Below are 24,008 nucleotides of genomic sequence, written 5' to 3' on the forward strand. Positions count from 1 at the left end.
GAGTAAATACTCTTCTGGAAACAGAAATCAGCATCTCCATAAAGCTAGTAAAGATACAGAAGCACAAAGTGCTCTAAAATATCCTGATAGATGGCTGTGTTGACTTGATAACAGCCCAACACCAGCAATATGACATGGCACCCCAAATCAGGATGACAGTGCATCCAATCCCACCGACTTGACTGCACAGAAACAGTATTCATTCACGAATTGTGTAGATGGAAGAAATACAAATATCATCAAGTAAAACAAATGTTTATTAGTAAAGAATTTCCAAAAATGCAATAGGTATACATAAAAGCCCAAGTCAGTCATCTTCACCAACGGTCTCCACCACGGTCATAACCACCACGCCTCTCGCCGGAGCTCCTGTCACCTCCGTATCCTCCGCCACCACCTCCTACGCAAATACAAGAGAGAATACATTCAACAACATGCCATCGATCAATTATATGTGCCAGAAATAGGAAAGCTTAATTAAAGAATCCAGGGTAAAACCCCATCTCTACCACTTCCGCCACCATAGCCGCCACCTCCATATCCTCCTCCTCCCCCCCTTCTTCCTCCACCTCCTCCTCCACCTCCGGAACGGCCATTCCCAGCGTCGTCCACACGGATCGTCCTGCCATCCAGACTCTGAAAAGACAAGCGGTCAGTCGTGTTGTGCCACCAGGAGAGCATAAGGTGCCTTTCAGAATGGCTACCAGCATCTGTAGCAATATGTCATCAACTCACCTGGCCATTCATTCGTTCCTGCGCTTCCTTTGCATGGCTTGGGTTTTCGAACTTCACGAAGCCAAATCCACGAGAACTGCCTGTTTCTCTGTCTAAAACGACAACAACTGTAGAGAATGAAACGGATTAAAAAAAAGATAAATTAGACCATGTGAATGAACGTGGTTGTTCATATGGCTTGAAAGTAGTTTTTTTACCATCACAAATTCTTCCAAATTTGGTGAAGGCTTCCTCCAACGACTGATCATTTGTGTCATAGCTCAGCCCTCCAATGAACAGCTTTCCCTCGTCGTTGTCCCTCGACATGTTTTGTCTAAAGAGAAACACAAAACGTTCACATTGCTTTATGAACCCTGTGAATGTGCATTACATAAAACGTTTAAAACTCAATTACTAAATATACGGTTATAGTTTCGCAAACACAATAATTATTAGGAGGCAAGGAAGCTATAGGCCAAGCAGTTGAAATACGAACTTGGCAACTAGGTCTATGAAAACATGCAAGCATCACTTAAACCTATATGCATTGGATATTTGAAAATTGCAGATGTACAAGCTCACAAGGCCTGCAGGTCCTTTGTGTAATCAGGGGGACTGGGACCAGGAGCAGCATAGTGCCATGATTACACATGCACCCATTTGGCGTTTCCACTCCCACTGATTAGACACGGAAATGTTTGAGAACCACTGGTTTAAACATTTGGAAGAAGTGCAAATAAAACTACATTTTATGAAACTAATCTTTAGTAAAAGGCTCAAACAAGCAAATACTTGTTTAGAAGCAAGCCCAAATAAGCAACTAAGCCTACATTTTAGTAAAAGGCCCAGATGTGCAAATACATTTTAAAAGTATAACCCAGAGAAGAATACAGCCTGACTAAGCAAAGCCAATGCACTTTAAAATACAAGCCAAAAAAAAACAATATTTACCAGCAAACTTAACAAAACTACAAGCCAAAAGTCACTTATAATACAGACATGTGGAATAATGCATATGTTTCAGAAGGCAGGACACGGTAATCAATCACCTTTAGTTGGTTTTCAGAAGAGAGTGCAGTGCAGGTGTTGCTGCTGCTTGGTGAGCTGAGAGATGATGAACTTGGAGGAATCAGGAAATGCTCTGCTTTGGACTCCAACCTATTTAAATAGTGTCAGTGGGCGGGGCCTATATGTGTTTCACTGAGGCCTGATTGGATGAATGGGAGGGGTCAGCATCACTGGCAGGTTTTTAGTTTGACCTTTTGTAGCCTAGTCTTACATTTTATTTTTCAAACGCACCATGTCAACAAACATTGGAATGCGAAAATACAATGTGGAAATGCATTACAATGACACAATTTAAATTATAGTACCCTAAAATGGTAATATGTTAGTCTGGGTACAGACTGCAGGGTCGGGCGGTGGGCCCAGTTCTTGGATGAAGTGACTGGGGGCCAGGTGAAGTATATAGTTGGATATCATTTTGGCTACTTCTGCATGCATGCACCGTGATGCACGTAAACTATTGATTCATTGAATGATTTATTAATTGATTGATTTTCCCTGTCACTACTAACCCTCTTGGAACCCTTCAATAAGCTTGTGAAACAAGCACTCTCAGGGGACACCATGACATGCCTAGTGCAGATCAAATCAAAACCATGCTAGTTTCATCATTCTTCCTCAGCCTGCATCCCCCATATTTTTAGAATATCACCGCTTGACCCTGCGGGGCTCGAGCCATGTGACCCATAGCTGGGCTTGATGCAAAAGTACACGATTCCCCAGCCATGATGTACAATTACACCCCTAGACACGATGATATGACACAAGGATTTACCCCTGATACAAACTTTTATGCGGATAGTCTGGGAATTCTATCAGAAAGAATTTCCAATCTGAGAATAAATTCTTTACCATTAGATTTCTTCACCAATGTGTTTGTAAAGGTGTCTAGTAACCCATGGGGAATTTACCATGACAGCTGCTGAAAGTTGGGGTACCATTAATAACCTCTAGGTCTATGCAGGCAACATTTACATTTTCTTTTAAATTCTGCTTCAAGTAGCATGTGATAACCTTGCCTCACCAGGCGTTCCACCTCGGAGGAAAGCCTGGTCTCTGTTCCAAAAGTGCCGTGTGACATCATCACATTTTGGCAAGTTGCTATGGCCAAATTGAGCCCAATGAGTGTTTTTATGCAAAACTAATGCTTGGAATGGATTCAGCACCATGAAAACCCCCTAGTTTGATATGTCACATGCTACTTAAAGCATAAGGAAATTTAGAAAATATTGCCTTATAATAGTATGTCAATGGTGGCCATACTGTACAGGCCATTTTCAACACTTTCCCCTCAGACAATTCCAGGCAACTTTCTTTCTGTTATTCAGGATATATTGAAGATCAGCTGAGTTTGTTTTTTTTGCAATTAGATTGAGGTCAAATTACATTATTACTGGACTACTGGTCTGGAACGGATGATATCGTTACGTCATGTTGTAGTATTGTTTTGTAGTCATCAGGCAGGAACAATCAAACAGAACTTCCTTTTCCCTCAAACCGGAAGAATAACAATAAAAGCTCTCGTAGCCTGCAGCTTTTATTGAGAAAATCGGTTTGAGGGAAAAGGAAGTTCCAGAAGATTGATGACTACAAAACAATTCTACAACATGATGTAGCGATATCATCCGCTCCCGACCGGTTCATAAACCCGAAATGGAATGGAGCCCGCAGGCTACGGTCAAACAATTTTTTTTGGTTTTCATAATTCTGAATCCATTGCAAGTGTAGCCCCCAGCCTGCAACAGCCCTGCCAATCGGGTTTGCGAGTTGGTTTTCAGGATACAGCTTATTAGTAGGCCAACCTACCATTGATGTATACAAACTTCAAACTATATGAAGTTTGAAGTAGATTTGAGGCCTGGCCTAGAACGATGACCCTATGGATTTTACAGTCAAAAACGTGCTTGTGTGAATGCAAATATTTCTCACAAACATAGCTTCATATGTGAATGAAAGCCATTAACAAAATAAATGTGATGTTGTGGGCCTGGGTCTGTTGTAGGCCAGTCAATCTAAGCTAAATAAATAGGCAATATGTATTCATTCAAGGTTTTTTATGATCCTTGGGGTCATCCAAATAAAACAAATACAAATTGTGGATCATGGTAAATTCAGAGGTTGAAAGTTGGGGTACCATTAAAAACCTATAGGCCTATAAGGCAAAAACCTCTTTCTAAATATACTTTAAGTAGCATGTGACAAGCACACGACACGACACGTTGTTTGTGAGCTTGTACAAATTGACCTTCAGGAACAAGCATGTGAGGAATTGTGTAAAAAGAACAACAGAACTTGTTTTGTCTCACAATGACCCTCTCATTGGAGATTTATTTAAGCAGTCTTGTGTCATAGTTTTCTAACATGTCTCTGCAAAAGAACATTTCTCTAAACCAATTTGTCGAGTGGCCTATAAGCGTATCTACATAGTATGATACAAAATACTTGTCTTTCCTGTGTGCGTGACTGCGCGTGCATAATCATGTTGTTATCACCCTTCTTCTTATAATTGAATGAATACTGTTTTTATCATCTACCTCGGTGGTTTTCAACCCTTTTCATATCAAGGCCCACTATGTACAGGTATTCACCATTTGAGCCACGGACCACCATTTGATGACATTTAGCCTCTCAGACGCAAAACTAAAGAATATTTTGTTATCGTTGTTTAAGATTTTGTCCACATGTCCACATGCTGTATTGATGTGGTACCATTAGGAGAGACAACAGTCAAATGTTGATAAAAAAAATAATTCTAATTAATTCTTGAGTGTAAAATGAAACCAAATGAACCCTTACGGGTCGCTCAAGAGTTAAAGAGCTACGGTATGAGGGTCCATTTGGTTACCGATTCTCCATCATTTATCTGGGGACCACCTGGAACCCCTTCAAGGACCACTGGTTGATAACCACTGATCAACAAATAGCATTGGGTACTACTACTGATAAAGCAATGTTGAACCTTGAGCCTAGAGAACATCCTATCCATGCATAGTATGTGCAGCACTTGGTGGACGATGCTTTTTCTTTTTCTTAGCTTAACCAGAAACAATGAAAAGAAAAGTCTGAGCTGCCATCAACACATGCATGTTTCACCTTCATTCACTCACTTTCTGCTCCACAGCTCCACCCTGTGGGGGAGAGGAAGCATTGTTCCATTGTGTTGAACTCTGCAATATGCTGCTAGTTCACTTCACACCAAATCCATGCATGTGACACTAGGCCTAGGGGCACAACTACAACTAGCCGATAAACAAGCTGTCAATGTAGAGCGGCCATTTAAAGTATTTGAACAGGTTTTTCAAGTTTAGGGATAAGGATAAGGAACAGGCAAAAAAATAATAGGGGCCTAAATATTCTTAGTGCTGGAATATAGAAGAAATATGAACGAGGAAAGCAATTTACCATGCTGTAGGGAGTTTGTGTACATTCAACATTAAATGCATACCGGTATTCTCAAAATGGGGTTGGTCTCAGCATTTTGTTTGGGGGGGGGGATCTGTACATTTAGGATGCTGTAAATACTTTTAACTTTGTTTCTTATAACAAAGTCATATGACAGCTAGTTCTTTAGTGCATAAATACAGCTAGAGTGCGAGGCTGGCAAGGTATGTTGCAGTCATGAGTCGACTGAGCATGTCAATAATGTACTCAATGCTTCCGCCTGGGGGGCTACATACTACTTCCTACACAGGTTGTGTTCATAAACACCCCCCGGGGCAAGTTACGTTTACTGAGGTTAAGGTTAATGTTAGGTTTAGGCTGTCAATCTTTGGCATGTCACCTGAGGGGCTACTTTTGAACACTAGGCAGGTGCAAAGGCTGTTCTGGAAACAAAATAGACATGTAGTTTGTCAAGATTACAATCAAAGTGCTCTAAATATATATGGCTGTGTTTACTCAGAATGAAAGACAGCAGCACAACACCAGCATATGACGTTGCACCCCATCAGGACAGTGAATCCAATCCCACCGGCATGACTGCACAGTAACAGCACTCATTCTCAATCTAATCATACATTGTAATGTGTAGAATAGAATGAACACAAATAATGTCAACAAGCATTTATTATGTCAAGTAACAAAAAACATTAGGCAATAACCATTTCAACAAATTCAAAATAATTTCCACAAATGCAATAGGCAATGAATTTCCACAAATGCAATAGGCATATATATAAAGAAAAACCCAAGTTAGTCATCTTTTAACAACGGTCCCCGCCATATCTTTTAACAACGGTCTCTGCCATAACAACCACCTCCAGCTCCTATCCCCATAGCTCATCACCACCTGTCGCCGCCGCCACCGCCTCCTGCACAAATACAAGGGGAGAGAATGAAGTCAACATGACAGCAATCAAGAATAATACATGTGCCAGAAATGGGAAAAGCCTAATTCAAGATTTTGGGGTAAAACCCCATCTATACCTCTTCCGCCACCATATCCTCCGCCACCTCCATATCCTCCGCCTCCCCTTCTTCCTCCACCTCCTCCTCCACCTCCGGAACGGCCATTCCCGGCATCATCCACACGGATCGTCCTGCCATCCAGACTCTGAAAAGACAAACCATTTATTAACAGTTAGCCGAATAGCCGTCAGCAGTCTTGCCTTTCAAAATGGCTACCAGAGAAAGCAGTCATCTGTGGCAACAATCCATCAACTCACCTGTCCATTCATTGCGGCCATCGCATCCTTTGCATGTTCTGGGTTGTCATACTTGACAAAGCCGAAGCCACGAGACCTGCCTGTATCTCTGTCCTTGATGACATCAACTGTAGACAATGAAAAATACAAAATATAAGTATAAATTACATCACATGCATTTATATGTACACGTTATCTCTTTGGTATGTTCCATATGGGTGTGTCACATATACTGTCATATTATTTGATTTACTGTATACCCTGAAATCTTGAATAAACAAAACTGTGAAAAAAAAATTACATCACATGAATGAATGTGGTTTCTCATTATGGTTCAAGAGTAGTTTTACCTTTGCAAATTCTTCCGAATTTGGTGAAGGCATTCTCCAAGGACTCCTCATCTGTGTCGAAACTCAGCCCTCCAATGAACAGCTTGCCCTCGTCGTTAGACATGGTTTGTCTAAAGAGAAACACAAAACGGTCACATTGCTTTAGTTTATGAACGCTGCAAATGCGCATTACACAAATAATGTAAAACTCAGTTCAAGGAGCTATAAGCCAAGCAGTTGAAATGACTCAGCAACTAGGTCTATGAAATCATGCGGCCACCACGTTGAACCTACCGCCGCCCGCCGGTATATGCGTAGGATGTTTGAAAATGGCAGACCTACAAGCTCACAAGGCCTGCGGGTCCTTGGTGTAATCAGTGGGACTGGGGCCAGGTGCGTGTCAGGAGCAGCGTGGTGCCACGATTACACGCACCCGCTTCCACTCCCTCTGATTACACCGACACGATGGAAATGTTTGATAATCAATGTTTAATTTTTTTTTTTTTTTTTTTTTTTTAACTTTTGGTAAGTAAAGTGAAAATAAAACTACATTTTAGGTAGAAAAGCCCTGTTGTGACGCGAGGTTACATTTTAGGAGGCGCTGGATGGGGGTCAAATAAATTAAATCTTTAGTAAAAGCAAAAGGCATAAAGACGCAACCGGCGTTACGTAGGCTCCATTATCGGGCCACGCGGGCCGTGCGGGCGTGCGGCCCAGCCGCCCAGTCAGCTACTAAAAGGTTTAGAAGCAAAGCCCAAAGCCCAAATACGCAAATACATTTTGAAAGTAAACCCAAAGCCCCAAATTCACTTTAATATTTTCTAAAATAAAGCCCAAATAAAGCAAATACACTTTAGAAATGGTGCATTGTTCCGAGAGGAGTCGGCCCCAGACTAGCACTGCGTGCTTGTCGTTGGTCGACAAGCCCAAATGAGCAAGCCAAAGAAAAAATAAAGAAAAGCACACTTAACGTACAACGGCCAAAGTCACTTATAATAAGCAGACAATGTGGATGGAATACCGCATAGGTTTCAGAAAGAAAACATAATTACCTTCAGTTGGATTTTTCAGAAGAGACTGCGGTGATGACTAAGGTCTTGCTGCTGCTGCTGCCTGGCGAGTTGAGAGCGAACTGAGGCTGGGAGGAGGAGGAAACAGGAAATGATGTGATTTATTCTTCTTTTTGGGTTTATTGGCGGTTCGATAACATACTAGTGCATTATCGCCACCTACTGATGTCTTTATCCATCCCTATATAAAACAGCTGGTTTTCAACCAGTGGTCCTTGAGGAGGGGGTTCCAGGTGGTCCCCAGCCAAATGATGGAGAGTTATGGCAACCAAATGGACCACTAGGGATCTTTAACTCTTGAGAGCGTAAAATGAAACCAAATGGACCCGTACGGGTCCATTTGGTTTCATGTTACGCTCTCAAGAGTTACATTATTATTAGACATCTGCATTATAGGCCTACTTAATTTGCAAGAATTATACACAATTAAATAATGTAGAATAATTGTTAGTTTGCCTGTTATCTCCCCTATGGTACCTACAAACGTCAATACAGCATGGAATTGTGGTGGACAAAATCTTTATCCAACAACAAAATATTCAAAGTTTTGGGTCTGAGAGGCTAAATCTAATCAAATGGTGGTCCGTGGCTCAAATGCCCAATAAATAATGATACAAAAGGGTTGAAAACCACTGCACTGCTATATAAAATGTAATGTAAAATGTAATATAAAATGTATATATATATATATATATATATATATATATATATATATATATATATATATATAAATGTTTGTGGAGAGGGGGAACAATAGCCTACTATAATTTAAAAAAAATGAGTCATTGTATTAAACATATGGTATTAAATGCATAGACATATCTATGATTAAATGTCCACATTGCATTTTCACAGAAGAACAAGAAGAAGAAGAAGAAGAAGAAGAGGAGGAGGAAGAAGAAGTCACAGCTGGGATTATGGGAAGTGTAAGAGGGATAATTTTGGTCGGGTAGGGAATAAAATAGCAACATAGTTTGGAGTGGTTGACATGGAAATATGTCCAACAGTGGTTTATCCGGAGGTGCCGCCATAGAGGTAAAGAGGAAAGAGAGACTGAGAGAGGAGACGTTGACCTGGTTGGTGTATTTAACCAGCACTTGCTGAATGAGTATAGTGAATTTGTACAAATATTTGCAGACGGATCTAAACAACCTGAGACAGGAGTGACAGGGTTTGGCGTGGCAGTAGGCCTACCATCAAAGTCAAAGGGAATAGGGATCAATAGAAGGACAACTGATAGGCTAGGGGTGTACACAGTGGAGATGTTGGTGGCACTAAAATGATTGGCTAGGGTTGTAATTTGTACAGATTCTGCAGCAGTCCTAGCAAGTCATCACCCTGACTCATCATCCTGACTCATCATCCTATTCAAGTTGCCGTCAAGGTTTACTATATGAAGTTCTCCAGGTAATTACAAGGTTAGTGCAAAAGGGTGGTCAGATCAAAATTGTATGGGTGCCAGCGCATGTAGGGGTGATCGGGAATGAGAAAGCAGATACATTTTCTCTAAACAAGCAGGCTTGTTTAGAGAAGGGGTGGTAGAAATGAAGGTTCAAAGTCAAAGTCGTACGATTTGTCACACACGTTACCGCAGTGAAATTTGTTCTCCGCATTTGACCCATCTCTTGGAGCGGTGAGCCGCAGGCCCGCAGCCAAGGAGCGGTGAGCTGCAGCCGTGCCGCGCTCGGGAATCATTTGATTAGTAGATTTGACTCCCCAATCCAACCCTTTGATGCTGAGTGTCAAGCAGGGAGGCATTGGGTCCCATTTTTACAGTCTTTGGTATGACCCGGCTGGGGATCGAACCCCGACCTCCCAGTTTCAGGGCAGACACTCTAACCACAAGGCCACTGAGCATTAGCAAGGCAGAAGTTAAGTGTATAATTTGGGAGAAAGTTAATCTAATGTGGCAGGAACAGTGGGATAGTGAGGTGAAAGGGAGACATTTATATAATGCTGTGTCAAAGTTAAAAGAGTGTGTAGTGGACAGAGAAGAGAAGAAGTAGTATTGACTAGATTAAGAATAGGGCACAGTGGACTAAATAAAACATTGGCATTAATAGGGAAACATCAGTCTGGGTTTTGAGTTATGTGAACATGTTCTTTTGAATTGCAGAGGGTACGAGACAGAGAGGGAGACGACGAGGACTCAGATGAGGGATGCAGGAAATAACATTAGAGGGTTTAAGAATGGGGGAAAGAAGACGTACTTGTATTAGAGTTCTTAAGGGAATCAGGAGTGTGTTTGACAGGATATAGTTTAGTTAAGGGTGTGTGTGTGTGTGTGTGTGTGTGTGTGTGTGTGTGTGTGTGTGTGTGTGTGTGTGTGTGTGTGTGTGTGTGTGTGTGCTGTCAAGGACAGAAAGTATTTTTTTGCCACTCAGTAGCAAGCTCAGTAGGCATTCCTGCATAACTTCCGGGTTTGATGCTGGTTTGATGATGAGTCACGCGCACACCCTCTCCACGTTTTTCCCCGCCAAGGCACTGGGGCTCCTTGAGGGTGTGCTTTGCTTCCTTCAGGCCGCGTTGCCATGTCTGCTTATTATAAGCAACGTTTGACTTGTTTTTTTCTGTAAAGTCACTTGCAAATAAATTATTGGTAGTTGTTGGTTGATGGTTTTTTTTGGCTTGATTCTAAAGTGTACAGTAGTTGCTTATTTGGGCTTGCTTCCACATTTCTTCACATCATCATCATCATCATCATGATCATCATCGTCATTTTTCGACTGCGGTCGAGATCATGGATTCCACAATGCTACGCCAGACTTCCCGGTCCTTCATTGCCACCCCCAGTTCCTGCCTAGCATGTATCCCTAGCGATGACATCAGGGAACGACAGCTTCGGTGGCCGAAAGGTTTGCGGAGCGGTCTTGATACCGGAAGGTCGCCAGTTCTAATCCCCGGACCGGCACGTTAAAATTACCACCTCTGAAGTGCCCTTGAGCATGGCATTGAACCCCTACCATGAAATGTTCTATGAGCAGGGTGTGGCTGTAAACAAGCATCTCGAGCTTAGTCCACTTCCCTGGGTAAACAAAGAACTTTGCTTTGCTTTGCTTAGCTTTCTACCTCTGGTCCGCCCTGAGGCAGGACTCCAGAGAAGAAGGGAAGAAAATAACCTCATTGTCAGGTCTGTAGCAGTGGCCGGCAAACTGCACTCTTCTGGATCGGACCAGTGAAGAAACACGGGGAAGGTTGCCGTATATTAGATTAGTCGATGGGTGGCTCTTCCATGACTCTCATTAGAAGAATCAAGGAACCCCAGATTAATATGTAATTGTCCACAGACATCCATCTGAACATATTTTGTGCCTTTTTTATTAAAATGTTTAAAAAATATTCAAAATATTTCTATTTATTCTCAATGTGTTTTTAAATAACATATGTACAACCTCACAATTGTGTCACTGTGAGCTTGTAGATCAGCTATTTTCATTTGTGGTTGTTTTCATAGACCTGGTCACTTGTTTCTCTTGCAAAACTGGCAACACAGCAAGAGAAAGAGGAACTTATGCAATATGCACACACAAACGCAAAGACTTATGGGCCATATGAAAAGGGTGAATCATAGGGGGTGAATAGATGATTCATACCCTACGGTTGATCCAAGAGCTGGATCACTAGATGGCGGTAATGCACCATAAACTGGTTGCCAACTGCCGTAAAACGAAAAAGAAGAATAAATCACACGATTTGACGAGTTCCTGTTTCCGCCTCCTCCCTGTCTCAGTTCGCTCTCTCAACTCACGCAGCAGCACGCAGCAAGACCTTAGTCATCACCGCAGTCTCTTCTGAAAAACCAACTGAAGGTAATTAATTATGTTTGCTTTCTAAAACCTATGCAGTATTCCATCCACATTGTCTGCTTATTATAAGGGACTTTGGGCGTTGTACGTTGGTGGGGTTTTCTTTCTTTTTGCCTTGCTTATTTGGGCTTGTCGACCAACCCCGTTAGAATGCTAACGGCGCCGAATGCGCCGTTAGCATTCTCCGTCGCGCTCTCGGAACAATGCACCATTTCTAAAGTGTATTTGCTTTATTTGCGCTTTTTTTTCCTAAAGTGCGTTTTTCGGCTTCGAGGTTTACTTTCAAAATGTAATATGCATATTAGGGCTTGCTTCATCTTCTTTCTGCCTTTTTTTTTTTTTTTTTTACTAAAGATTATTTTATTTGACCCCCACCAGCTCCTCCCTAAAAATGTAGTTTCATTTGCACTTTGATTCCCAAAAAGTTCCCAAATGTTAAACATTGGTTCTCAGACATTTCCATCGTGTCGTTGTGTAATCAGAGGGAGTGGAAGCGGGTGCGTGTAATCGTGGCACCACGCTGCTCCTGACACGCACCTGGCCCCAGTCCCACTGATTACACCCGCAGGCCTTGTGAGCTTGTACGTCTGCCATTTTCAAATATCCTACGCATATACCGGTACTTGTTTTCATAGACCTAGTTATTTCAACTGCTTGGCTCCTTGAACTGAGTTTTAAACACAAACTAAAGCAATGTGACCGTTTTGTGTTTCTCTTTAGACAAACCATGTCTAACGACGAGGGAAAGCTGTTCATTGGAGGGCTGAGCTTCGACACCGATGAGGAGTCCTTGGAGGGTGCCTTCACCAAATTCGGAAGAATTGCCAAAGGTAAAACTACTCGTAATCCATAATGAGCAACCACACATTCATTCATGTGGTGTAATTTATCTTTTATTTATTTTGTATTTTACTATTTTTCATTGTCTACAGTTGATGTCATCAAGGACAGAGATACAGGCAGGTCTCGTGGCTTCGGCTTTGTGAAGTTCGAAAACCCAGAACATGCCAAGGATGCGATAGCCGCAATGAATGGACAGGTGAGTTGATGGATTGTTGCCACAGATGACTTGGCTTGGCTCTGGTAGCCATTTTGAAAGGCAAGACAGACGGCTAACTGTTAATAAATGGTTTGTCTTTTCAGAGTCTGGATGGCAGGACGATCCGTGTGGATGATGCCGGGAATGGCCGTTCCGGAGGTGGTGGAGGAGGAGGAGGTGGAGGAAGAAGGGGAGGAGGAGGAGGATATGGAGGTGGCGGAGGATATGGTGGCGGAAGAGGTATAGATGGGGTTTTACCCCAAAATCTTGAATTGGGCTTTTCCCATCTGGCACATTTATTATTCTTGATTGCTGGCATGTTGACTTCATTCTCTCCCCTTGTATTTGTGTAGGAGGAGGAGGTGGCGGCGACAGGTGGTGAAGGGAGCTACGGGGATAGGAGCCGGAGGTGGTGGTTATGGCAGAGACCGTTGTTAAAAGATATGGCGGGGACCGTTGTTAAAAGATGACTAACTTGGGTTTTTCTTTATATACATGCCTCTTGCATTTGTGTTAATTCATTCCTATTGCATTTGTGGAAATTATTTTGGATTTGAAATGGTTATTTTGGATTTGAAATGGTTATTGCCTAATGTTTTTGTTACTTGAGTCCTGACATAATAAATGTTTTTGTTACTTGACATTATTTGTAGTTATGTATTCATTCTATTCTACACATTACAATGTATGATTAGATTGAGAATGAGTTACTGTGCAGTCATGTCGGGATTGGATTCACGGTCGTCCTGATGGGGTGCAACGTCATATGCTGGTGTTGTGCTGCCGTCTTTTATACAGAGTCAACACAGCCATATATATATATTTAGAGCACTTTGATTGTAATCTTGACAAGCTACATGGCTATTTTGTTTCCAGAACAGCCTTTGCACTTGCCTAGTGTTCAAAAATAGCCCCTCAGGTGACATGCCAAAGCCCACACGGGTTGTGCAGTCGACGCGCTGTGATTGACAGCCTAAACCTAACATTAACCTTAACCTCAGTAAACTTAACTTGCCCGGGGGGGTGTTTAGAACACAACCTGTGTAGGAACTAAGTAGTATGTAGCCCCCCAGGCGGAAGCATTGAGTACATTATTGACATGCTCAGTCGACTCATGACTGCAACATACCTTGCCAGCCTCGCACTCTAGCTGTATTTATGCACTAAAGAACTATAGCTGTCATATGACTTTGTTATAAGAAACAAAGTTAAAAGTATTTACAGCATCCTAAATGTACAGATCCCCCCCCCCCAAACAAAATGCTGAGACCAACCCCATTTTGAGAATACCGGAATTGCTTTCCTCACTCATATTTCTTCTTTATTCCAGTACTATGAATATTTAGGCCCCTATTATTTTTGCCTGTGCCTTATCCTTATCCCTAAACTTGAAAAACCTGTTCAAATACTTTAAATGGCCGCTCTACATTGACAGCTTGTATATCGGCTAGTTGTAGTTGTGCCCCTAGGCCTAGTGTCACATGCATGGATTTGGTGTGAAGTGAACTAGCAGCATATTGCAGAGTTCAACACAATGGAACAATGCTTCCTCTCCCCCACAGGGTGGAGCTGTGGAGCAGAAAGTGAGTGAATGAAGGTGAAACATGCATGTGTTGATGGCAGCTCAGACTTTTCTTTTCATTGTTTCTTGTCTAGAGTCAACACAGCCATATATTTAGTTATTTATGTTGACAAGCTTTATGGAGATTGTTTCCAGAACAGCCTTGAGCCTACCCAGTGTGTTCAAAAGTAGCCCCCCAGATGGAAGTATTGAGTACATTATTGACATACTGTAAAGGTGGTAATTTCTGTGTTCATGTGCAGTAATCAAGATTTTAAATGTCACTATGAAAGATTCACTGGATTTTGGCATGTGTTCTAAGGAACTGTAGGACGGTCATTACTGCAAACCTTACCAGCCTCACACTCGAGGTGTATTTATATATAAGGAACTATAGCTGTCATATGGTGACTGTCATAAGACACAAATTTCAAATTATTTAGTGCCTTAAATGTAAAGAGATTCTGAACTTGAACCCCACACAAATAGTCTGAGACAACCCCATTTTGAGAATATTTAATAAAATTCATTCAAATTACACTAAAACTCCCTACAGCATGGCAAATTGCTTTCCTCATGCATATATCTATGTTCCAGTACTATGAATATCTAGGCCCCCTATCCTTATCCCTAAACTTATTTGCTTTTTTTCTTTCTTGAAAAACCTGTTCAAATACTTCGAATGGCTGATCTACATCGACAGCTTGTGGCGAAAATGGTGCCCATACTAGTGTACCTCCTTTATGATGAATTCCTGTTATGTCTATAGAAGTGTCTATTTGTACGTCTCTAAATGTTTTGATGATTTGAACATGGTGGACCCTATTGGAAACAAGTGTAATGCTTAATTGGGTCGTCCACTCACAGTTAACAGCCTTTGTATTGAGTTTGTGCTTGAAATGTACTGTAATTCTGCAAACTGTTAATACATTCTTCAATAAATCAATCAATCCCCTACAAGGTTCAACATTAGCTCAGTGGTTATCAAGCAGTGGTCCTTGAGGGGGTTCCAGGTGCTCCCCAGATAAATGATAGAGTTGGTAACCAATTGAACCCTTATAGATCTTTAACTCTTGAGAGACCCGTAAGGGTCTATTTGGTTTCATTTTACGCTCTCAAGAGTTAGAAGAATTGTTATTTTTGATCAACATTTGACTGTTGTCTCTCCTAATGGTACCACATCAATACAGCATGATAAAAAGAGAAGATAAAAATAGAAGGATCCGGGCACACGAGGTTAAAAAATGAGGAACGCCTTTATTAATTTAAAAGGCAACTGCCAACATGTTTCGACTTAACAGGTCTGTTAGGTCGAAACATGTTGGCAGTTGCCTTTTTTGATCCGTGTGAGCACCTTTTTATCATGATCACACCCTGCTACCTCCATTGAGCACCTGGTTAGTTCCTCTTGTTACAGCATGGACATGTGGACAAAATCTTAACCAACGATAATATTTTTTTGGGTCTGAGAGGCTAAATGTCATCAAATGGTGGTCCGTGGCTCAAATGGTGAATACCTGTACATAGTGGGCCTTGATATGAAAAGTGTTGAAAACCACTGAGTTAGATGATAAAAACAGTATTCGTTCAATTATATAAAGAAGAAGGGTGATGACAAAGTGATTACGGTATGCACGCGCAGTTGCGCACGCACACAGGAAAGACAAGTCTTTTGTATCATACTATGTAGATAAGCTTATAGGCCACTCAACAAATTGGTTTAGAGAAATGTTCTTTTGCAGAGACATGTTAGAAAACTATGACACAGGATTGATTAAATAAATCTCCAATGAGAGGGTCATTGTGAGTACTTGTGAGACAAAACAAGCTCTGTTCTTTTCACACAATTCCTCACATACTTGTTCCTGAAGGTCAATTTGTACAAGCTCACAAACAACGTGTCGTGTGCATGTGGATCTATATGTCTGGTTCTCAATGTGCGGTCCAGGGACTGCCTAGGCTCCTTCGTGGGCGTTCCAGGAGGTCCCCAGCAAACTGAGGAAGAGTTTAACAACTTTAAACCTACTTAACCCTTGAACACTAAACCTGGGTGATTTTCACCTGCCCACAGTGCCAAATGACTAATACTGAACATGGTATTACTGTAGCCTGGCTAATAAGCCAGACTCAAATCACACTGTCGTGTGGTATTTGAGTCTGGAGATGCTGTGTATGGATCTTGTTTCCTGGGGGGCGGGTTCAAACATTTTCTCTTTGACGCAATTGGTCAGAGCTACTGTCAGTCAAAGGTCTCAAGCATTGAACGTCACTGTACCAAAGCCCGCCCATATTGCATACCGTGTCCCGATTGGCTACACCAGTTCTCTGGTGTAGGAAATGGGCGTACAATTGAGCCTCTCCAGACCGTAATCCGCCAACGGCTGATTCGGTCTGGCTTATTAGCCAGGCTAGTATTACTGTGCTTAGCTGACCAACCAACTGGCCTGACCTGAACCCCACAGATAATCCATGTTGTATTCATGTCAAGAGGAAGCTGTGAGACACTAGACTCAACAATGCATATGAGCAGACATAAAACGCAAAATTCTAGTTTAATTAATACATGCATTCGTTTTTACTTTATACACCAAGTTATAATAAACTCGTGAATTTTATGTCAGAATTTGGCGGATAATCAGTTTATCATCAAGTGAGCTGCGTTAGTTATGTTGGAGAAAAGGGAGGACCCAGAAGACGTACAGAGGCAATTTGTTGCTTGTATAGGCTTTGTGGTTAAAAACAAAAACATAATCCATGATCCATAATCATGTCACGGTTCTCTTGAGGTTTGATATCACAACTTGCACAGAGATGTACATTTCAATGAAGTCCTGCATGGCAGTCTGGGAGCTTGCATCTATGACTGCAGCTGCACCGCTGCTGAGTACCGGTCTACTCTACTCGGATATTACACATAATCAAACGGGTTGGAGGCATGTAGGGGGGTATGGAGGTCACTGCAGTGCTGTCAGAACCTACATGTCAAATGGGTGCCGCCTAGGCAGGAGTGTAGCTTGGGTCAAAGTGTTGTGGTGTCACTGCTATACTTGGCAGCCGCCACATATGGCAGACACTGTGATACTTGTGATTTCATGTAACTAAAAATACATCGCATGGATGCACTTGGGACGTATCCTCAGTGATGTATCCTGAGGTCAACAGGGTTTCGGGTCTACCAACATCATACCCCCTCACTCAGGCGACCCAGCCGGGGTTGATCAAATCCCGACTTACGTCCCAGTAGCTACCCTCGATCAGTCCATCAGGGAATGAGCAAGGCCACATAATCCGTTGCTCCGGAACTACTCTGCCGGGACTGGGAGAACCAGATTCTGGCGAGTGAAGATTAGGCTCTGTGTATGCACGTGTGTGTGCATGTGAGTGCCCATGGTGTACACACAAAACCATCCACGCATTCCCTGCACGCTTCCTCATCTGCGTGACAGCGTGACAAAAATTGCATTACTGACGCAGGGCCCTGAGTTCACCATCAACTCACAGCCCATACGTGTGTATGACCTACATGAGTCATACAACTACCTAGGGCATAGATTTAATATAGCAGGGGAATGGAAAGAACAGGTTGAGTACATAACATCTAAGTTTACAGCTAGGCTGAACCTGATTGACACCTCACCACTACCACTGCTGATGAAGTGGCTATAGAGAGTATGCACGTGACATCATCATCAAACCAGGAAGTTATGCAGGAAGGCCTACTGAGTGGCAAAAAACTACTTTCTGGCCTTGACAGCCCATACATACAAACAGAAAAGTCATATCTGATTGCATTAAACAACGTTAAACAATGTTAAACTCACTTTGCCACTCGATTTGCCACTCGATGTGCCATTCACTTTAAGCATGTGCATACCCTCTATTAGGCAGGTTGCCCTGACTAGAGTACAACACCTCTTCTCCAACGTTCATCTAGCATGTAAAACACTTGTGATCTAAATGATAATGTAGTTCACTTTGTGAGGAAGTGGTTCGGGCTTAACACCCACACCACCAGAGACATTATTTTCCAGTCCAAACAGGACGGTGGGTTTGGCGTGCCGAACGTGGAGTGGATATATAACGCCACAAGGCTGGCTCACTTGATAAACATGCTAAACAGTGATGACACGACTGTCAGGGAACTTGCTAGATATTCTCTGTTTCTAGATATGAAACGGCGTAAAGTGCCACTGGCAGCAGAGGGCGAGCCAAGTTTCTTGGGGTTTAGAAGAAAGCCCAACCTTAAAATGGACTCACATGCTACTGGGTTTGGGGTGTCATCAGATTGGCCTGACCTCAATGACCTCTGTGTAAGAACTGGAGTATCTCTGTGCTGGGTTCGACCTGACTCTGAATCTGTAGCAGTTTCTGAGGACATTATTACCAACTGCTCGATCTCAGTAAGGAGTACTGTAATTGATACGGAACACCATATATCACCAGTCAATGCACGGAGGTACCATATAATGTTACAACAGAAAAAACAACAACAACACTGGACTGGTTTAAAACTACAGGGGAAGCTAGCTTGCCTTCCCGATGCAGACCACACCGTATCTCATACAATATTCAAGAATTATGCAGTTGATGAGGATATAGTCACCTTTACAGTCAAAGCCAGATTACAGATCCTTCCAACCTGACTCAATCTCTCTCTGTGGTACCCTAACACATTTCCTCCTCATTGTCTGCACCATGACCACACTCCAGTTACAGAAACACTGTCACATATTCTTAATGGCTGCTATGTATATAAGGGAATGTACATTGCTAGGCACGACAGAATTGTTGACCTATTAGCTAAGGACATAAGTTCATATGTTTCATCATCTGCCAAAATGTATAAGCACTCACGTGTTTCAACTGCCATGTTCATGCACAATAATGAAAATGATGCCTTTTCAGATGTCACAGGCTCACAGCTAATACACCAGATATTGTTGTTGTTGATGAGGACAGTAGAGAAGTGACCATTTTGGAAGTGGCATGTACATTTGACCACAGTCTGGAAGAGGCATTCCTTACCAAGGTACCAGCGTCTTAAGGATGCTATTATACAACTTGGCTACAGATGTAAACTACTTTGTGTTCATATTTGGAAGCCTCGGTAATGTCCATAAATCAGTCGTAAGGGGCCTGCAGATTGCAGGCATGCCCAAGCCGAGAGCTAAGGCATCGGCAAAATTCTGTTCAGTGTCTGCAATAATTGGCAGTCGCCATATATGGAGAAGGCGATGCTTTCTGTACCCGTGATCTGTATCCTGAAGCACTTGTTGTAGATCTTTTTTTTCCAAGTTTGCGCATCTACTATTGTTTGTGTTCAAGAAATTTCTTGTAAAATGTGAATGCAAATAAAGATGTTAAATGTGTGTGTGTGTGTGCGTGCGTGCGTGCGTGCGTGCGTGCGTGCGTGCGTGCGTGCGTGCGTCAAGGACTGTCTAAGAAGGACGAGATGCGAAGACAACATGGCGTCGTATGGGCGACGCCATGTTGTTCCATGGAAGGAAAGAAACATGCGCAATGGGCTATATGCAGCCAACACTTCCGCGTTCAGCTTCCTTGGTCTCAACTGCGCATGTTTCTTTCCTTCCATGGAGCAACATGGCGTCGCCCGTAGGTCTTCGCGTCCCGTCCTCTTTAGACAGTCCTTGGCGTGCGTGCGTGCGGTGCGTGCGTGCAGAAGACCCTAAAGTTTAGGGTGTGAGAGACAGAGAGACACATCCTTCCACACAAGTCGTTTACCTTTCTGAATTGTTCCATACGTCGTGGAGAAGGCGCCAGCCAACGATTCCTCTGTGGTGTCGAAGCTCAGCCCACGAATGAAGAGCTTAGCCTCGTCTGGCATCGTTTGTCTAAAGAGAACACAAAACGGTCACATTTATGACTCAACCCCTTCCATTGTGCGAAATGCACTTTACATAGCAGATCAAACTCAGTGATATAACCATAATGTGGGAACTAGGGCTGTCAAACAATTAAATAATTTAATCAGATTACTATCACTGCTTAAAAATGGAATGCCACAGACGAAAAACTGTCTAAGTCCCACACTATTTATCCATAATGTATAAATGATAGATAAGGGGTCAGGACAACGAGGCCTTTTCGTGGAGGGGTCAGAATTAAATTTGTTTTTCGTCTGTGGTACTCAATTAATTCATATGTTTTACTGTATATTGTTGTAGGATTGGAAAGATAAATGACAGAAGGTGGATATATATACATTTAACATACATAGGCATGTATGTTTTATTATTTATAACAAATCCAGTGTGGCAGGATGTCTCTCTGTCTCTCACACTGTTGTCATGCTATGTGATTTGAGCCGCTTGCCTATGCAAATTGTGCAGCCTTTTATGGCAACAACCGACTTGTGTTTTTTCACTTTTTATATATACTTTATTGAGAATGAATTTATTCAGGGTTTTACAATGTATACATATATTACATTATTAAATTTTTTTTTTGTGGCTTTCGCCTTTATTTTATATTTTAATGGAGGGACAGACAGTAGGCTGACAGGAAATGGGGAGAGAGATGGGGGGAAGACATGCAGTAAAGGCCGTCGGGATCGGGAGTCGAACCCGCGGCACACTGCCAGACTGGATTACCAGCCAAGGTGCCTGGACCACTGAGTCATGGCCCAGGCCATATATTACATTATTGAAGTACAAAAAAAACAACAACTTTTGAATTGAAATGCCTTGATATTATCAAGGCATTCAATACATTTACAATGTTAATAAGCGCCATGGTGTTTTTTTGGTGGTACTTGGTGGTACTTGTTTAAATACCACCTCTCCTGAGATGGCCTCCTGGTGAATCACCATGGCACTTCTGGTGTTCCATATTTTGTTAACCACAGTGCAAACAATAGGCCAGTAAAAGTCGTGCTCCATGGCAGACATTTTTTTCAATAAAAACTCCATACATGACTGCATTATACGTGACATTAATTAATATTAAAACCAACTTGTGTTTTCCCCCCATCCAGATAGGGCTAGATAGTGCACTGCAGACTGCAGAGTGTATGGGGCGGATCATCCAAGCATGGATTAATCACGTACATTTTTTAAATCGAATCATTTTCACAATTTAATTAACTCAGTTAAATGTAGCTTTTAGCGTAGGTTCAATAAGGAAGATCTTAACCAACGCTTTCATTGGGCCTTTCAGCACTATCATGGCTCATCATTATCTGTTCTCAAATCCTAGCACTTTGCAGCAGCCAATCAGGTTCATTGGACTCCGCCTTTAAATATCTCTGCCTCTGACACTTTGCCATTCTCTTTTCAGTCTGCAACAAGCAATCCACCTCCATCCCCAACTCCACCTTGTCATCTAGTGTTGAGAAGGAAGGAGGTTCATCTGCTCAGCTGCCACCACCAGTGTCTAGACTTCAATGCTCCAATGGGGGGGTTCTCCCTATTAAAAGCTAATCTTATTCAATAAATGCAATTGGAGTCTAATCGCCAAAATAATGCTCTGCCATAATTGTGCCTTTGCCATTTTGCTAAACTGCTGCCAAAATCTTTCCAATAAACATTCGCTTATTCCATATTGGTGTGTTCTCTCCTTTATTGAACTGATTTTGACAGCCCTAGTGGGATTTCAACCTGACAGAAATCAGAAAGGGTCACATCAGTCTGCCTACTTACACTACAATCAGCAGAGAGGAGATCAGGAGGGCTGAAGAGTGGGAAAGCAGCAGGGCCAGATGACATCTTTCCTGGCAGGAGGCAGATGTTGATACCACCGTGAGCCTGTTGCATGCACTCTTCAAAAATGATCTGGGAAGAAGAAAAGATACTGTCAGACTGGAAAGAGGACCTTGTTAAACATTAAGCTCCCAAAGAAAAGAGACCTGGGCACCTAGTCCCTTTTGGGACGCTCGTTTTCTGTATACAGGAAAAGGTAACCGAGGGCGTCAAAAGGGGCTAAGGCCCGACTCACACGTGCACAACAGATTGATGTATGCTTGTTGTATGAGACTTATTGACTGATGCAAGCTCACAATGCATTTCCAATGGGAGTCACATGGTTTGACACAACATTTGTGTTGTATGAGGGGGAGGGGGGCAGTCGAAACACAGCCGAAAGCCATACAACACAAATGTTGTGTCAAACCATGTGATTTCCATTGGAAATGCATTGGGGCAAGATGTAAACAAACCCTTTCATACATCTAGCATGCATCAATGTTGTATGCTAGATGCGAAGGTGTGAGTCGGGCCTAAGGGATCGCCCTACTCTGTGTCAGGGAAAGTGCTAAATAGAGTCATCCTGGAGAGAAGGAAGGAGGCAGTTGACCACAAACTAAAGGGTCTAGCAAGCAGGATTCAGCCAATAGTATTCATGTCATGTTTGCATTTTGGACCCGATATAGAAAGATGGCGGTCTATGGTTTGAATCAGCCGTGTCAAGGGAGATGTTCCTTGACACGGAAATGTTTAATTAAGAACTACTGGTTTAAACAATATTTGGAAGCAACAGCAACTTTATAGAAATCAATCCCAAAGCAAAGTCACTTAAGCAGCCATGGCATACATTTCAGAAAGCAGACAAAAATAGACTACCTTTAGTTGTTTTTTGCAAGAAACTGCAGTGATACTACTTGGCCTCACTCCCCGAACCCACCTCACCCCTGCCCACTTTGACAGGCTGGAATGGCTTAGGGTTGACGACAGAGTACAGCATCTTGCAATGGGTCTGGTCCACAAGATTCACACCACCAAGATACCCATGTACCTGTCTAAATACTTCCTTAATGTCAACGAAGTCCACACCCACAATACTTTTAAAACAAATCTACTCAGCATTGGGTACTACTATAAAGAAATGTTGAACCTTGAGAACATCCTACACATGCATTTTACAGATAAAGCATGCAGCATATTTAATTTATTAATTTGAACGAGGCTTTGCTTTTTCTTAAGTTTTAACCAGAAATAATGAAAAGTCTGAGAAGTCATAAACACATGCAATGATTTCTTTCACCTTCACTCACTCAGACATTCTGGTCCACAGCTCCACCCTGTGGGGGAGAGGAGGCATTGTTCCATTGTCTTCAACTCAGCAAGAGGATTCAAAGTTCACACCAAATCCAGCAGATAGTAAGACTGACAACTGATAACTCCATGCATGGGACACTAGTATTTTCACCAGTGCCTTAACCTCTCGTTCCACCTCACCAGTGCCGGGCGGGAACCAATTTTGGGGTTCTTGTTGCCATCTGCAATATATAGCAAAAATCTGCCCGTCCTAAATGGGTTAAATAGACAAATTAGAAATAGCTAGATGAGCTAGTCTTTCAAAATAGTAAAAATAGTCCTCTGCCGGGACTGGGAGAACCAGATTCTGGCGAGTGAAGATTAGGCTCTGTGGGTTGACTCCTTTCCGGGCCCCTCCTACGTCTCACCAGGTCCACTCCTGCTCTCACCAGGCCCAGGACCTGTGCGTTGCACCAGACTCCCAGCACCAGGCACTTCATTCAGGAGTGGTGGCTTATAATGGCCCTCCTAAAGGCCTCACCGAGGTTTGTTGGGCCTATAATGTGTGTGTGTGAGTGTGTGTGTGTGTGTGTGTGTGTGTGTGTGTGTGTGTGTGTGTGTGTGTGTGTGTGTGTGTGTGTGTGTGTGTGTGTGTGTGTGTGTATGCACGTGTGTGTGCATGTGAGTGCCCATGGTGTACACACAAAACCATCCACGCATTCCCTGCACGCTTCCTCATCTGCGTGACAGCGTGACAAAAATTGCATTACTGACGCAGGGCCCTGAGTTCA

At 42.5% G+C, this 24,008-nt stretch overlaps 3 protein-coding genes across 5 annotated transcripts; 1 reads left to right on the top strand and 2 right to left on the bottom strand.

Moving 5' to 3' along the window:
• Window positions 1–239: 239 nt before the first annotated feature.
• Window positions 240–1,881, bottom strand: LOC306921704 (cold-inducible RNA-binding protein B-like). The gene is made up of 5 exons (XM_079498966.1): window positions 1,764–1,881; window positions 933–1,048; window positions 736–842; window positions 510–636; window positions 240–400 (listed from the first exon to the last, which is right to left on the bottom strand). Exons 2-5 carry the CDS (start codon window positions 1,039–1,041, stop codon window positions 318–320), a joined length of 426 nt encoding a protein of 141 aa, XP_079355092.1. The 5' UTR covers window positions 1,042–1,048; window positions 1,764–1,881; the 3' UTR covers window positions 240–317.
• A 3,945-nt stretch (window positions 1,882–5,826) lies between these two features.
• Window positions 5,827–7,953, bottom strand: LOC306921830 (RNA-binding protein 3-like). 2 transcript variants are annotated; one of them, XM_079499132.1, is made up of 5 exons: window positions 7,804–7,953; window positions 6,773–6,882; window positions 6,444–6,550; window positions 6,205–6,331; window positions 5,827–6,086 (listed from the first exon to the last, which is right to left on the bottom strand). In XM_079499132.1, the coding sequence occupies exons 2-5, from the start codon at window positions 6,873–6,875 to the stop codon at window positions 6,061–6,063; spliced, it is 363 nt and encodes a 120-aa protein (XP_079355258.1). In that variant the 5' UTR covers window positions 6,876–6,882; window positions 7,804–7,953; the 3' UTR covers window positions 5,827–6,060. The 2 variants fall into 2 exon arrangements, with proteins under 2 accessions (XP_079355258.1, XP_079355257.1); XM_079499131.1 differs by having other exon boundaries at window positions 5,827–6,089.
• A 3,517-nt stretch (window positions 7,954–11,470) lies between these two features.
• LOC306921786 (RNA-binding protein 3-like) lies at window positions 11,471–13,307 on the top strand. Of its 2 annotated transcripts, none has more exons than XM_079499084.1 (5): window positions 11,471–11,630; window positions 12,348–12,457; window positions 12,560–12,666; window positions 12,771–12,906; window positions 13,020–13,307. In XM_079499084.1, the coding sequence occupies exons 2-5, from the start codon at window positions 12,355–12,357 to the stop codon at window positions 13,046–13,048; spliced, it is 375 nt and encodes a 124-aa protein (XP_079355210.1). In that variant the 5' UTR covers window positions 11,471–11,630; window positions 12,348–12,354; the 3' UTR covers window positions 13,049–13,307. The 2 variants fall into 2 exon arrangements, with proteins under 2 accessions (XP_079355210.1, XP_079355211.1); XM_079499085.1 differs by having other exon boundaries at window positions 13,023–13,307.
• The last annotated feature ends 10,701 nt before the right edge of the window (window positions 13,308–24,008 follow it).

The sequence above is a fragment of the Electrona antarctica genome (assembly GCF_951216825.1).
Source record: "Electrona antarctica genome assembly, chromosome: 1".
Classification (NCBI taxonomy): domain Eukaryota; kingdom Metazoa; phylum Chordata; class Actinopteri; order Myctophiformes; family Myctophidae; genus Electrona; species Electrona antarctica.

Coding starts and splice junctions, on each gene's coding strand:
- LOC306921830 (XM_079499131.1), bottom strand. CDS start 6,875: ATGTCTAACGACGAGGGCAAGCTGTTCATTGGAGGGCTGAGTTTCGAC. Junction 6,551..6,772: donor ATTCGGAAGAATTTGCAAAG/GTAAAACTACTC, acceptor CATTGTCTACAG/TTGATGTCATCAAGGACAGA. Junction 6,332..6,443: donor TGGCCGCAATGAATGGACAG/GTGAGTTGATGG, acceptor TTGTCTTTTCAG/AGTCTGGATGGCAGGACGAT.
- LOC306921704 (XM_079498966.1), bottom strand. CDS start 1,041: ATGTCGAGGGACAACGACGAGGGAAAGCTGTTCATTGGAGGGCTGAGC. Junction 843..932: donor ATTTGGAAGAATTTGTGATG/GTAAAAAAACTA, acceptor CATTCTCTACAG/TTGTTGTCGTTTTAGACAGA. Junction 401..509: donor CGGCTATGGTGGCGGAAGTG/GTAGAGATGGGG, acceptor GTATTTGCGTAG/GAGGTGGTGGCGGAGGATAC.
- LOC306921786 (XM_079499084.1), top strand. CDS start 12,355: ATGTCTAACGACGAGGGAAAGCTGTTCATTGGAGGGCTGAGCTTCGAC. Junction 12,667..12,770: donor TAGCCGCAATGAATGGACAG/GTGAGTTGATGG, acceptor TTGTCTTTTCAG/AGTCTGGATGGCAGGACGAT. Junction 12,907..13,019: donor AGGATATGGTGGCGGAAGAG/GTATAGATGGGG, acceptor GTATTTGTGTAG/GAGGAGGAGGTGGCGGCGAC.